A 15,834-nucleotide genomic window follows, 5' to 3' on the forward strand; every position below is an offset into this window, starting at 1 on the left:
CTTAAGCTATGTTTTTATTTAAATTTTCTTTTATTTAACTTTTTCATATTTAGTATAGTTATTTAAAAATAACATTATGTCACTTAATCTTCTTTCTTTGAATGGACCATGTTCTCCTGTTTCTTTTTCTACCTTTTGATTGTTGTTTGTTGTTGTTGTTGTTGAAAATTGGACATTTGAGAAAACAGACATTTCTCCCAGTGTTGGCAGACTAACTCTGTGCTGGGGAAGTTGGGTGTGCTCTAAGCCTTGGAATCAGCCTGAGGAGAAAGAAAGCTTGTGGTCTTCTCAGAACTTTTGTGATGATGCATCTTTCCTGGGCTTCCCTGTGGCTTTTTTGATTCCCCACATACATGGATATTATCAGATGTCTTACTTTTCAAAATATTCTCATGCCATCCTCTCCTTTGGGCTTCAGATGATCTATTGTATGTCTTTACCCATTATTTTTTGCCCCAGGTGCTTGCAAAACTTAAGTCTCCTTGCAGCATTCCTGAGAAGTGTCCATTGCTTCTCCTTATCTAAGATTCAAGTTAGGTTAAACAGAGACCAGTCCTTCAGGTAGCTCCCAAGAAAAATATGGAATTGAAAATATGGTTTCCTCCGCTCCCTTCAGTTCAAAGCAAATCATTGTGAACTCAGCAGTTTCCTCCTCCATACCAAGACAATGCCATGCTGGGGAAGGGGTGGGGCAAATTTGATTTTAAAAATTCCACAAAGTTTGGAGCACCTAGGTGGCTCAACTGGTTATACATCCAACTCTTGATTTTGGCTTAGGTCATGATCTCATGGTTTGGGCTCTCTATGCTGACAGCACACCTCTGCTTGGGATTCTCTCTCTCCCGCTCTCAAAATAAATCCGTAAACTCTAAAAAAATTACCACAAATTTTTCTACAATTTTAAATTTGGCTGTTTCTTGATTGGGCATTTTCTTGGTTGCCATAGACCATTGACTATTTCTAGAGTTCTTATTGGTTATTTTAGCCAGCTTTCCTTCTTATTATTTTTAAAATATCTCCAAGATAGAACAAGAACTTTGGACTTTCTAATGCACCATTCTGTTGATGCCTCTATCCAGATTATTTTTTCAGTATTTAGTAAAACCTGCTTATAATTCTGTCACTTGTACAGAGTAAACATGATCACTTAAAGTCTATTTGCTTGGTCACTGATGGCCTGTAGAGGAATACTGGCTTCAGATTTGGTTACTTTTGTGGAATCATATTGTCTCATTTTAACTTTTGTGAACTTAAAATTGTTTTCACTTTATCTCTGGTACAGTCATGTGTTCTTTTCAAAGAATATGTGCACATAATTTACTCACTATTTTAAGTCCTCTGTACAAGAAGGTTTCTACAGAATCCTACTCTAGCATAGAGACAAGAATAGGAAACTGCATCAGTTTTCTTATTACAAACCAAATTTTCAAAAAATCTGTTTCAAAGTGTTTGGTGAGGAACCATTGTTTATATTATATTATATTATATTATATTATATTATATTATATTATAATATGGTGATAAAAAACTTCTGTGATTTTGTAGCTAGCTCCCCACTTTGGATGGTGTTTTTTCCTAGCCTTTCTGCATGGTACAACTGAAGTAAGCATGTTAAAGCCAAAAAACTTTTTTTCATTGCACAAATAGAATACTCATAATACCAACAATGGCTTCTCAACTTTTTTCTTCTCTGGTTGAAATAATTTATTTAATGCTTATGAGAGTTATGTTTATCTTCTTCTTGACAATAGCTCTGCAAATTATTTATTTAACTTCTCTGCCCAAGTGCTAGTTAGGTGGTAAAGCATCATTGTAACAAAACAGATATATTTCTAACAATAGCAACACTAGTCTGTATCCACAGCTAGAACTTTTGTTCTTTTACCCAAACCCCTGAGAATAGCCTGGTCATCAATTTATAATAAGTATATTTCCTTCTTAAACAGAGGTATGGGTTGCCAAAATTATCAGACACCTTTAATAATGTGTTATTTCATACTCACCATGTTTAGCAAAACCTTTTTTGGGAAGATTCATTGTCTGGTTTTAAAAATTAGTATATTATTATTATATATTTTTAAGAAGAGACTCCCAAAGAAATACTGACAATATATAGAAAACATTTTTATAAAAATAATATTTCCAGTTACATGTTCTTTGGTTTGCCATGTCACTCAGAGACTTTTCATAAGGTCAATAAATGTTTAAATATTTTAAAAATATTAAGCATAGTTGAAAGAAGTTGAAAGAAGTCTCAAAAAATAACTGTTAAACTTTTGAGCTTTCTGCATAGCTTTCCCTACCTCAATCAATCATACTACTACTAAGAGTGTTATATAAACCAGAAACCTTGGTGTCATTGACCCATCTTTCTTTTCATCCTCCAATAAAATCAATTTATCATTAAAATTAAGTGTATTAAACTTTTTAATGATACCTCAAATAGAACCATGAGTTTTCATTACACCATTACCACTCAATTTCACTCTATGGTTATCATTTTCTGGACTACCATAAGGTGTCCTAATTTGTCTCTCAACATTTTCTATTGCCTTTTCCATCCTTTTTTCCAAAACGTATTTTTATCAGCTCTCCATCTTCCATGAAATCTCTAAAAACAACCAATTGCTTGCAGGTTATAGGCCATCTTTCTGCTTAAGAACGTAAGGCCCCACGGGCTCCTGGGTGACTGTGTCATTTGAGCATCTGACTTTGGCTCAGGTCATGATCTCACAGTTCATGAAATGGAGCTCCACAGCGGACTCCACACTGGCAATGTGGAACCTGCTTGGGATTCCTGCTCTCTCCTCTCTCTCTGCCCCTGCCCCACTTGTGCTTTCTCCCTCTCTTTCTCTCTCTCTCTCAAAATAAATAAACTTTAAAAAAATAATGTAAGACCCTGCACAATCCTGCCATTACAGTTACTGTCACATCACATTTGGCCTTTTTATTTGTGCATTTCTATATCTTTCACTGCAATATGAACAAAATGAGATTTTTTTGTTCACTGGTTTTTTCTCAGGACAGGCACGCTGTAGGACTCAATTATTTAGTGAATTCATGATTAAATGGTTGTTCTCTGTGTACCAGCTACACTGCTGTTAATATTTCTCAAAAGTTTTGTATTATCTTTCAGTGTAGGGTCATTTTAAATGCTATTTCTTTTCCTATAAGTACTTTGTCTTTCATTTCTATCCTTGCCTAAGTCTTGTTCAACATCTGGGGTTGATAAGAGGTTTGATAAGATTAAACTATTCCCACATATCAGATAAATTCCCTGTGCTTTTTTCATTATAGTATTTATGACATAATTATCTTCACTTTTATTTATTTGATGTCTTTTATACCAGCACAAGAAGAGAAGATACTTCTGTTGTTTTCTTGACTATCAGATAATCAGAGTCTCATCTAGTGCTGGAAACAGCACTATAAATTAATCAACTTGTTGCTAGTGTGTTAACACTTATTAAATAAATACCTTTTATATCAGTATCGTAGAGAATTCTTTTAATGAAATGTCAAATATAGATGTTATTTCAGTTATTTTACTTTGGCTTATTTTCTTTTCAGGTTTGCAAGAATAAAGAATGTGTAGATGCTGGATATTTGAATTATGATTGTACTCCAGGAAAATGCAATGAACGTGGTGTAAGTTCAGTAATGTGATGTGAGAATAGAAATCACTGAGAGTAATACTAGAAAGTAAACACATAACTGAACACACAAACACAGACACACACACACACACGTTTATATACTCATAAACCACATAAGAATATTGGCCTCATTTGACCTAAGGATTATTTTAAAATTCTACTGGAACACAAATAATTATAGCTCTTATCTTAAAAGATGATATTTCTCCTGGTTTCAGGTATGCAATAATAAAAAGAACTGTCACTGTAACCCTTCATATTTGCCTCCTAATTGTGAAACTAGTGATGATGCATGGACTGGTGGGAGTGTTGACAGTGGAAATTTTCCGCCTCAAGTAGCTGCTGGCCTTGACAGTTCTGGTAAGTATTAATAAAAAATTGAAAACATAACTAAAACTACATTTTAACCTATTAAATTTAATAAAATAAATAATATTTTATTTAGTTGTCTATAATCTATATTTAGATTAGATATGGCCTTAAATAATAAATCATATGAGGAAAGTTTATATTTTACTTGTAGAGAGTAATATAACATAGGTAACATATATTATATATAAGGCATATCAGTAAAAGCCCAGGCAGGAAAACAAAAATCACTTTAGCCCTTCACACAGAAGGAATTCAACATAAGGCATCAGGCAACACACAATGGCAGAGATGAAAGCCAACTGGAGAATCTTTAGGCAACACAGGAATCCACTATCACTTCAGCAGTTGGAGGGACAATGAAAGGAGGCAGTATTACTAGTACCAAAATCTGAGCCATCTAGCATGACTTGTAACTATGGTCAGGGTTACATACCAGCATGTAGATCACAAGCAGAGGTACTATCTGTCATGAAGAGTTCTAGAGCATATAAGCCACTATGGGAGATGGTGCAGAGACAGGGGTTAAATACTATAAATAATTTGACTATTCTGACCCTCCAAAAGTTTTTCAGTTACTCCTGTTAGCCTAATATAACTAGAAGTCTGGAGTTCTTAGAAAATGTAGTTTCCTACAATTTTTCTTCAAAGAAGATGGATTTTAGAGTAAGCCAAGCATATCCAATGATGATTAGGGACAGTCTTAATATAAAAACCTAAATTTCAGATAATTAAAGCAGCTTTTCCCAGATTTTGAGCTAGAGGTAGTTCTTAACATTTCCACATTCATTCCAGTGTTTGCCATATGGTAATAGATTGGTAAGTTAAAAACATTAGAGTATACTTAATGCATTTCAAACTGTTTCCATTCTGTAGAACAATTAGTTTGCAGTAACTTATCTTCAAATCAGCTGTAATTTATTGCTTTTGTCCATGCACACACATGTCATTTCACCAATAATCAGAAGAGACCACTTCTTTCATTGAGTCCAGGTTGACTTTAGTGGTATAACTGATCAATAAAATGTACAGAAGTGAGATTCTGACTGGGTTTTTTAGAATACCAATTCTTGCAACTCTCATTGTTGGAATGCTCATTCTGTTGAAAATCATCTTCCCTATTTGAAATTTGACTACATTGAGACACAAAATATGAATTCCCCAAATTCATGACGCACAAAAATTAAATGATTGTTTTAAATTTCTATGTTTGGGTAAAGTTTTCTGCACATCTTTCTATCTATAATAGAAAACAATTTGGTAACCAGATAGTGTATTTATATAAAAGGAATCCAAGACATATGGCATTAGCTTTGGAATTGGATGGTACATGGAAGGTAGAAAGTCATCTAGGAAACTGTTGAAGACTTTTGGTATATGTTGAAATTGTCTTGAGAATACTGTTGGTGAGCAATTCGAAGATAGCTTTAAAACATGTTATTAGAAATTGGAGAAATAAGGACATTTATTATAAAGTGGCAAATTGTTTGGCATCACTGTTGCCTGTGACAATATGGAAAATAGAATTTATGGTTCTGGTCAGCAAGATTTCCAGGTAGATTGTAAAGATTTCCAGTAGGTGATTTAATTTGCCTATGATAAAGTATGAGAAGAGAATAATAGTTAATGAAGACACATTTCAATTCTCAAGTAAAATGTAGATCAAATATAAAAGACAGGATTTTGTGTTTTGTTTTGGTTTGGTTTAGTTTGAAAATAAAATATTCTCATCCTTAGACTCTTCCAACAAAACATGCTTATTGAGAGAAATGGCTAAAAACTAAATCTGAGATATTGAACAATAAAATTTGACATCAGTTAATTAAGTCAAGCATGTGACTGTAAGACTCTTTTAAATCCTAAAAAAAACCCAAAGTGATGCATTTTATAGATCTTATCTATGCAAAAGGTCTTCTAAGTGTTGTATTAGAATGCTTCTAAAAACTCTGAAAAAGTAAGGCTATGAAGAATGTTGAATAAGTTATCTCATAGCAGCCTCACCAGGGTCCAATATAGAAAAAATGTTATCTCAAAAAGATTTGTGGGCATGACTTTTCCTTTGATTAATGGGGTGTACTTTTTATTTGACACACAAGAAGCCCACACATTTTAAAGGAATTGTATCAGCTCAGACTAAAAGTGATCAAAATAGTACATAAATTCTTTGAGTCCCAATTAGTTATGGGCAAGAAACAAGGCTGATAAAGCTATTCAGTTGTAAAAATGGCTATTCCTATGGAAAAGGAATTATAAATCAAAGATATAACCAAGAAACCAGAATTAAAATTTCTTTAGCCTGTGGGTTTATAATTTTTAAATATCAATACCAACAAAAATAACCAGCCCCCCACCCCAACTCTAGAAATAGATGTTTTCACAAGTTAAATCCAGAAAATTTTTGCAAGGAAGAAATACCATCTTCAAAAAACTGGTAGGAAGGACTTTTATCACCTCGTTGTATAAGGAAAATATAACCCTGATACCAAATCCAGACAAGTAAGTTAACATAGATAAAGTTACAGAAAAACATCTTTTATAAAAACAGATGTAAACATTCTTACCAATATATTAGCATATTCTATAGCTATCTATATTAAAAGGATAGTAATCTGGACTAATTGGGATTTATCTTAGAAATGCAAGTCTCCTGTATCACTTGAAAGTCAATCAGTGGAATTCATTAAATTAATGAAATTATTTTTAAAAAGTATACGATTTTCTCATGTGATGCATAAAAATCATTTGACAAAAAATTCAACACCTATTTATGAATTTTTTTAAAAAACAGCAAACTAACAGAAGTAAACTTGATCAATCTGATAAACAGCATCAATAGAAAATGTACCTAATACAACTTATGATGAAGTACATTGTTTTTCAAAAAAAAAAAAAATTCAAAGCAGGGGAACAAATTATGCTCTCACCATACCTATTCAACATTTCCCCATAAATCCTAGCCATCCTAGCTAGTGCAATAACAAAAAACAAGAAATCAAGAACATAAAGATTATTATCAGAAAGGATGAAATGAGACTGCATATGTTGTAGTTAAGTACAATATTAAATCCTAAGGGATCTACAAAACACTTCTAGAAGTAATATATTTTGAAAGATCAGAGGAAATAATGTTCAAAAGTTAGTATTGTTTTATAATAACAGCAGTAAATGGAAACCAACTTAAAAAAAAAACCCACCCTGAAAAAAAGCTTAGTCTATTTCCCTTATATTGAATTTAGTATATTACAGATTTAAATATAGTTATGTTAATGAAGACAGTGTGGCATTGGTAATGGATAGATATACAAACAGATCAATGATATGGAATATGGAATAGGGAGTCTTGATATATGGTTAAACATTTTTTTCAAGGAAGATACAAAGATAGTTCAATGAATAAAAATCATTTCAAAACATTGTATTGTAACAATTGAATATCTACATAAGACCATTGATCCTTAAAATCTCAACTTGCCAATTTATATGAAATAAATCATAAATCTAAATGCATAAATGAAAACTATATATCTTCATGAGGAAAGCAGGGGAATTTAAAAAAAAAATTTAAATGTTTATTTATTTTTGAGAGAGAGAGAGAGAGAGAGACAGAGCATGAGTGGGGGAGGGGCAGAGAGCGAGGGAGACAGAATCTGAAGCAGGTTCCAGGCACTGAGCTGTCAGCACAGAGCCCACGAACTGTGAGATCATGAACTGAACCAAAGTCGGAAGCTTAACCGACTGAGCCACCCAGGTACCCCAGGAAGCAGGGAAATTTCTACATGACCTTGGAATAAGCAATAATTTCTGAGACATGAAAATACATACCAATACAATACAATACAATACAATACAATACAATAAAAGAAAGGTATTTTGGAACTCATGAAAATTTTATCACATGTACAGTATTTCTTAATAAAAATAGAGTATTGAGAAAGACTGCTTCTGCTCTCCACAGGGGTCACACTTTCTATTCATCTATATTATCAAACAGTTCTGAAGAGAAACTACAGAATAAAGAGTTCTGAGTATAAATAGCAAAGGATAGGACTATTATAGAAGTTAGAAAAAATTTGGGGGGCACTGATGCTATAAACCTATCTACTTCATTTAAAAACATGTTAATTTATAAAACTATAAAAGTTTAAAAATTTTATGCTAATAGTCATATTAAAATATAGAAATGATTTATTTTTAAATGACTCTCCAGAAATTTTATTTACTTATTTATTTATTTATTCAATTAAAGTTAGTTAACATATAGTGTAATAATGATTTCAAGAATAGAATTTAGTGATTCATCACTTACATATAACACCCAGTGCTCATCCCAACAAGTGCCCTCCTTAATGTCCATCACACATTTAACCCATCCCCCCACTCAACATCCTGCCAGCAACCTTCAGTTTGTTGTCTGTATTTAAGAGTTTGCTTCCCTCTCTGTTTTTATCTTACTTTTCCTTTCCTTCTTCTATGTTCATCTGTTTTGTTTCTTAAGTTCCACATATAATATTTGTCTTTTTATGACTGACTTTTCAGTTAACATTACATTGTAGTTCAATCCACGTTGTTGCAAATGGCAAGATTTCCTTCTTTTTGATTGCCGAGTAATACTCTGTTGTATATATATACTACATCTTTATCCATTCATTAGTCAATGGACATTTGGCTCTTTCCATAATTTGGATATTGTTGATAGTGCTGCTATAAACATTGGGGTGCATAAGGCCTTTCATAGGGCATTTTTGTATCCTTTGGATCAATTCCTAATTGTGCAATTGCTCGGTCCTAGGATGGCTCTATTTTTAATTTTTTGAGGGACCTTCATAGTGTTTGCCAGAGTAGCTGCACCAGTTTGCATTCTCACCAACATGCAGAAATGTCTCCCCTTTTGCTGCATGCTCACGAACATCTGTTGTTGCCTGAGTCGTTAATTTCAGCCATTCTGTGGGTGTGAGGTGATATATCATTGTGGTTTTGATTTGTACATCCCTGATGATGAGTGATGAGCATCTTTTCATGTGTCTATTAGCCATCTGGATGTCTTCTTTGGAAAAGTGTCTATTCATGTCTTTTGCCCATTTCCTCACTGGTTTGTTTTTTGGGTGTTGGGTTTTGATAAGTTCTTTATAGATTTTGGATACTAATCCCTTATCTGATATGTCATTTGCAAATATCTTCTCCCATTCCGTTGGTTGCCTTTTAGCTTTGCTAAAAGGATTGTTTCTTTCACTGTGCAGAAACATTTTATTTTGGCGAGGTCCCAATAGTTCATTTTTGCTTTTGTTTCCCTTGCCTCCAGGACATACCTAGTAAGAAGATGCTGCAGCTGAGGTCAAAGAGGTTGTTGCCTGTTTTCTCCTTTAGGGTTCTGATGGTTTCCTGTCTCACATTTAGGTCTTTATCCACGGTAAATTTATTTTTTTGTGTATGCTGTAAGAAAGTGGTCCAGTTTCATTCTTCTGCCTGTCATGGTCCAGTTTTCCCAACACTATTTCCTAAAGAGACTATCTTTTTATCATTGGATACTCTTTACTGCTTTGTCAATGATTAGTTGGGTCCATTTCTAGGTTTTCTATTCTGTTCTACTGATCTATGTGTCCGTTTTGTGCCAGTACCATACTGTCTTCATGATTACAGCTTTGTAATACAGCTTGAAGTCCGGGATTGTGATGCCTCCAGCTTTGGTTTCCTTTTTCAACATTACTTTGGCTATTCGGGGTCTTTTCTGGTTCCATACAAATTTTAGAATTGTTTGTTGTAGCCCTGTAAAGAACGCTTGTGTTTTTTTGCTAGGGATTGCACTGAATGTGTTGACTGCTTTGGGTAGTATCAACATTTTAACAATATTTGTTTTTCAGTCCATGACCATGGAATATTTTTCCATTTTTTTGGTGTCTTCTTCAATTTCTTTCATATGCTGTCTATAGTTTTCAGCATACAGATATTTTACCTCTTTGGTTGAATTTATTCCTTGGTATTTTATGGTTTTTGGTGTAATTGTAAATGGGAGCGATTCCTTAATATCTCTTTCTGCTGCTTCATTATTGGTGTATATAAATGCAACTGATTTCTGTCTGTTGACTTTATATCCTGTGACTGCTGAATTCCTGGATCAGTTCTAGCAATTTTTTTTTGTGGTGTTCTTCAGGTTTTCTTCATGTAGAGTATCATGTCATCTGCAAAGAGTGAAAGTTTGACTTCTTCCTTGACAGTTTGTATGCCTTTTTTTTTTCTTTCTGTTATCTGATTGCTGAGGCTAGGACTTCCAGTACCATGTTGAACCACAGTGGTGAGAATGGAAAACCTTGTTGTGTTCCTGATCTTAGGGGGAAGGTCTCAGTTTTTCCCAATTGAGGGTGATATTAGCTGTGGGTCATTCATATTTTGTCTTTATGATGTTGAGGTATGTTCCTTATATCCCTACTTTCTTGAGGGTTTTTTATCAAAAAATGATGCTGTGTTTTGTCAAATGTTTTTTTCTCCATCTATTGAGAGGATTATGTGGTTCTTATACATTTTTAATAATGTGTTGTGTCATATTGATTGATTTGTGGATATTGAGCCATCCCTGCAGCCCAGGAATAAATCCTACTTGATTGTGGTGAATAATGATTTTAATGTATTGTTGGATTTTTTTGCTAATATGAGAATTTTTGCACCCATATTAATTGGGGAAATTAGTATGTAATTCTCCTTTTCAGTGGAGTATTTGGTTTTTGGAATCAAGGTAATTCTGGCTTAATAGAATGAGTTTGGAAGTTTTCCTTCCATGTGTATTTTTGGAATGGCTTCAAAAGAATAGTTACTAGACTTTCTTTAAATGTTTGGTAGAATTCCCCCGAGAAACCATCTCATACTGAACTCTTGTTTGTTTGGAGATTTTGATTACTGATTCAATTCCTTTACTGATTATGGGTCTGTTCAAATTTTCTATTTTTCCTGTTTCAGTTTGGTAGTTTATTTGTTTTTAGGAATTTATCCATTTCTTCCAGATTGCTCTATTTGTCATATAGTTGCTCATAATATTCTCTTGTTATTGTTTGTATTTCTGTGGTGTTGGCTGTGATCTCTTTCATTCATGATTTTATTTATTTTGGGTCCTTTCCTATTTAATTTTGATAAATCTGGTTAAAGGTTTATCAATTTTGTTAATTCTTTCAAAGAACCAGCTCCTAGTTTTGTTGATCTGTTCTATTTTTTTTAATTAAAAAAAATGTTTACTCATTTTGAGAGCGAGAGCATGCACATGAGCGGGGGAGGGGCAGAGAGAGAGAGGGAAACACAGAATCCAAAGCAGGCTTCAGGCTACGAGCTGTCAGCACAGAGCCCAATGTGGGGCTCACACTCACAAACTGAGAGACCATAACCTGAGCTGAAGTAGGAGGCTTAACCAACTGAGCCACCCCAGCACCCCTCTACTATCTTTTTTCATATCTTTGATCTGCTCTAATCTTTATTATTTACCTTCTTCTGCTGGTTTGGGGCTTTATTTGCTGTTCTTTTTCCAGCCGCTTTATGTATAAAGTTAGCTTGTGTGTTTGAGACATTTCTTCCTTCTTTAGGAAGGCCTGGATTGCTATATAATTCCTTCTTATGACTGCCTTAGCTGTATCCCAAAAATTTTGAACCATTGTGTTTTCATTTTCATTGGCTTTAATGTACTTTTTAATTTCCTCTTTAATTTCTTGGTTAACCCACTCATTCTTTAGTTGAATGTTCTTTAATATCCAAGTATTTCTGTTCTTTCTAAAATTTTTCTTGTGATTTCAAGTTTCATAGTGTTGTGGTAAGAAAATACACATGGTAGGAGCTTGATCTCTTTGTACTTGTTGAGGGCTGAGAATTGAACCAGTATGCTATCTATTCTGGAGAATGTTAAATGTTCACTGGAGAAGAATAGGTATTCTGCTGCTTCAGGATGAAATGTTCTTAATATATCTGTTAAGTTTATTTGGTACAGTGTGTCATTCAAAGCCATTGTTTCCTTATTGATTTTCTACTTAGGTAATCTGTCCATTGTTTTAAGTGGGGTGTTAAAGTCCCCATTTATAGCATTGTATTATTATCAATGATTTTCTTTATGTTTGTGACAAATTGATGTACATATTTTAGTGTCTCAGCGTTGGGGGCATAAATATTTACAGTTGTTAGATCTTGGTGGATAGACCCCTTTAAGAAATGTCTTTATTATATTCCTGGTAATTGCTTTCAAATCACTGGTGTTTTCTCTCCTAGAAAGACGCTACATTGAAAATGCTTATCATTCCAAACCTACAAGATGGCCATTTTTCCTACTCATTCCTTTTTTCACTATTCTCTGTTTACTGATTGCCGCACTGGTAAAAGTTTATTTCCAAAGAAACAAATGGAGAACTGAGGAGTATACAAGCGATGAGTATATTGATTTCATATTTAAGATTCATTCTTTTTATAATTTTTTGGCGTATATATGACCTATTAATAAATAACAGCATGATGATGTAAATAATAATTCAGATTTAATTTTTATCTTCATGTAAAATATAATACTTAATATATTAATAATCAGTATAGTGCATAATAAATAGAATATTTAAAAGGTCAGGAATTTTAATATTGTAACAACTTGAACTCTGTTGGGATAAATTTAAGTGGAAACTATTTTTAGTTAATGTTTATCTACCTCTTTTTATTATTTGATCTTAATTATTAAATATGTATTAATTATTCTTTATTTTTTATTATTTATATATTTCAAAGTATTTTGTGCATACTATTTTATTAAAAAGAAACAGAGAAATCTAAAAGAGTAATTAGTCTTTTAGGCTGTTAAATAAATTGAAAGTTAGGCAACCAAAGGTTGAAAAGATTAAAAGTTAATAAATAGTAGACTGAAATATCGAGATTATAGTCAAGGCTAATCTTCAGAAAAAATAAAATAAGTTTTCATTAAAAAACCTTAGAAACATCTGAAAATATGCTTCAAAAATAAAAATAAATATTATACTTGTGTTACTTTTCTTCAGAGGAATTGCTGTAAAATAATTTGTGCCTTTGGGTTCTGTGTTGCTATTCATTTTACTTAATAAACATTAAATTTTATTAAAATATTTAAAGTTCATAAGATAATATAAATAAAAGAGAATACGTTTCACAGAAATGATTTGAAAATGTTATGTAACATTTCTGAAATAATATGCAGGGTGTAAAATAGTTAACATAATTCAATTTGAAAGGATATTCATATGTTTGGTGACTTTATTGTGGAAAAATGATACCAAATATCTTTGGGAGAGAAAGTAGCTGGTAAAATTCATAGAAATAAATATGGCAGAAGATGAATCACAAGAAAGCTTAATGTTATTTAGCTAATAGTGTTATTAATATGAAAATTATGCATTCATTTTTAGGTAAATTTATATTAATGTATTTTTTCTCTTGTTAATCTTGATTACTAATTGATCAGTGTTCTCAGTGGTAATATATTCTTAAGGAGTGCTTAGTCTCAGATCCTAGATAGGAATTCAAAGCTGTATCAATATTGAAAGTGTATACAGAGTTTTGTGGAACAGTCTTGAAGAAAATATAATTTTAAGTGATTATATTTATTTTGAAATATATAGGCAACTTGAAAGTGAGAGTGAACCTAGGGAGTAGCCAGGAAAACAATCCATCATATCACAGTGAGTATAAAATAATGTAAGAGTGAAAGGTAGAGACAGAGAAACAGAAAATTTAATGTATTAGATAAATTTAAATAATATAATATATATTTAATGGTGATATATCGCTACATAGAATAAAAATTGAATTCAAAAATATTTTTCAATATTGTAAACTATGTCATAGGCATTGTAAACTATAAATGACTTTCCAATATTCATTTAAAAATTTATTTGCAGTGTGATGTTTTAAATTTGTGTCTTATAACATTTAATCTTTGAGCATTTGTGTATTAAGTTGGTTAAAAATAAATAACATGATAGAACTCTATAATAAGGGTAACCCCATGCTATTTGTTGAATTAATCATTTTTAACTTGATTGGTCAAACAAGTAACTTTTTCCCTTTCATTTATTCTTCCAGAATAATTATCTTCGATGGACAGAAAAAATGAAAAAAACAAAAACAAAAACAAACAAAAAAAACCCAAAAAACAAAAACAAAACAAACCGCAGTTACCTGCATTGCCTGATTGGGATTCAAAACCTGCATGTTACGGTTCTAATCTAACAAGAAAAGATAGAAGATTTCTCATATAACAAATGTAATATAAATTTATAGTTACATATAAAATTCTACAGATGAATTATTTGTAAGAAAGTCATATTTATGAATTTTTATATTATATATTTATTTTTGAAGTTATACTAATTGTTAGTATGCACTAACTCTGTTAAGCAGTAGGCATGAGATAAAGAAAGTTTATAATAAATCTAATGTCATGATTAAAGGTCACTATTATATTTTAAATTGCAATGCTATGTAGTTACATTATAGTCAGGTCCATTGCCAATCAAAAAACAATGATTTGGAAATAATTCTCAATTATATGCTGCTCACAAAAGATGTACCTCAGTTATATAAAGGTTCAAGGTAAAGAATGGAAAGATACCATGGAAATTTATATAAAAAACCTTATACAAAAAAAGCTTGATCAACTTTAATAGTAAAAGCATTCGTAGAGTTAAAGAAAATTATAATGAAAATGTTTATTCTTAAGAGTAAGTTATAATAAAAAAATGCATTAGTCAAGGTTCTCCAGAGAAACAGAATGAATAGAATATCAATGATTGATGATGAGATGACAGATAGATGATAGATAGGTAGGTAGATATATTATAGATAGATGATATAGAGAGAGAGGGATTAATTAGATAGATAGATAGATAGATATCTAATGTAGATAGATAATGTAGATAGATAATGAGAAGATTTGTTATAGGAATTGGCTCATATATTTATGGGGGCCAAAAAATCCAATGATCTACTATGTGGAACGTGGAGAACCAGGGAAGGTCAGAGTGAAATTTAGTATGGGTGTGTGAAAGCTGGAGACTTGGAAAGCCCATGGTCTAAGTTTAGGTATGACTTCAAAACTTGAGAACCAGGAATGCCAATGCATGTCCCAGGCAGGAGAAGATGGATGTCTTAGCTTAAACATAACGCAAATTCATCCTTTCTCTTTTTTTTTTCTTTCTAATCAGTTTCTCAAAAGATTGAATAATACCTACTTCCATTGATGAGGTTAATATTCACTCAATCTTTTGATTAAAATGCTAATCTCCTCCAGAGATACACTCACAGACACAACCAGAAATAATGATTTATCAGATTTCTGGTGGTTCGTAAGTTAACATATAAAATTAATCATCACAAGTCTATCCCTGCTCAACTTGCAATCATATACTTATTCTCCAAATATCATAACTATAATGTGATATAAGTATACTGAATACAAGCAAAAATGCACTAATTCCTTGCCCAGAAAAGTAGATAAAATCCTTGAATGATGTTCACTATTCTCCTGATATCTTTTAACTTAAATACTATGATTTAAAAACAGCAATACTTAAATACTGACATAAAGTCAAAATGTCTTATGCTATAAGAGAGTAAGGGAGGAAAGAAAACAAAGATACTTGCTTAAGATATGTATATATACACACAAAAATGTACTTATGACATTATTAGGAGGAAACACTCATGACATTACAGTCTTCACTTTTGTAACTGTCATGTGGTTGTAGCTGGTAGTTACAACTACATTCTTTTACGACCCATTCTGTTTTCTCTTTGACCTCAGAAAGCACCTGGGATGGTTTGGTGA

At 32.2% G+C, this 15,834-nt stretch overlaps 1 protein-coding gene across 4 annotated transcripts in view; it reads left to right on the forward strand.

The window, feature by feature from the left end:
• ADAM2 (ADAM metallopeptidase domain 2) overlaps nt 1–14,300 on the forward strand; it is a 136,229-nt gene extending 121,929 nt beyond the window's left edge. For 3 of the 4 annotated variants that reach the window (XM_060653513.3, XM_060653512.3, XM_060653516.3), the window contains 5 exons: nt 3,571–3,648; nt 3,875–4,016; nt 12,261–12,420; nt 13,628–13,687; nt 14,091–14,300. In XM_060653513.3, coding sequence (XP_060509496.1) covers nt 3,571–3,648; nt 3,875–4,016; nt 12,261–12,420; nt 13,628–13,661 — 414 coding nt within the window. In that variant the 3' untranslated portion in view covers nt 13,662–13,687; nt 14,091–14,300. Of the gene's footprint in view, nt 1–3,570; nt 3,649–3,874; nt 4,017–12,260; nt 12,421–13,627; nt 13,688–14,090 lie in introns of those variants that run through there. The other variant, XR_009615995.3, reaches the window with a different exon arrangement.
• The last annotated feature ends 1,534 nt before the right edge of the window (nt 14,301–15,834 follow it).

The sequence above is a fragment of the Panthera onca genome, chromosome B1 (genome assembly GCF_046562875.1).
Source record: "Panthera onca isolate mPanOnc1 chromosome B1, mPanOnc1 haplotype 2, whole genome shotgun sequence".
Classification (NCBI taxonomy): domain Eukaryota; kingdom Metazoa; phylum Chordata; class Mammalia; order Carnivora; family Felidae; genus Panthera; species Panthera onca.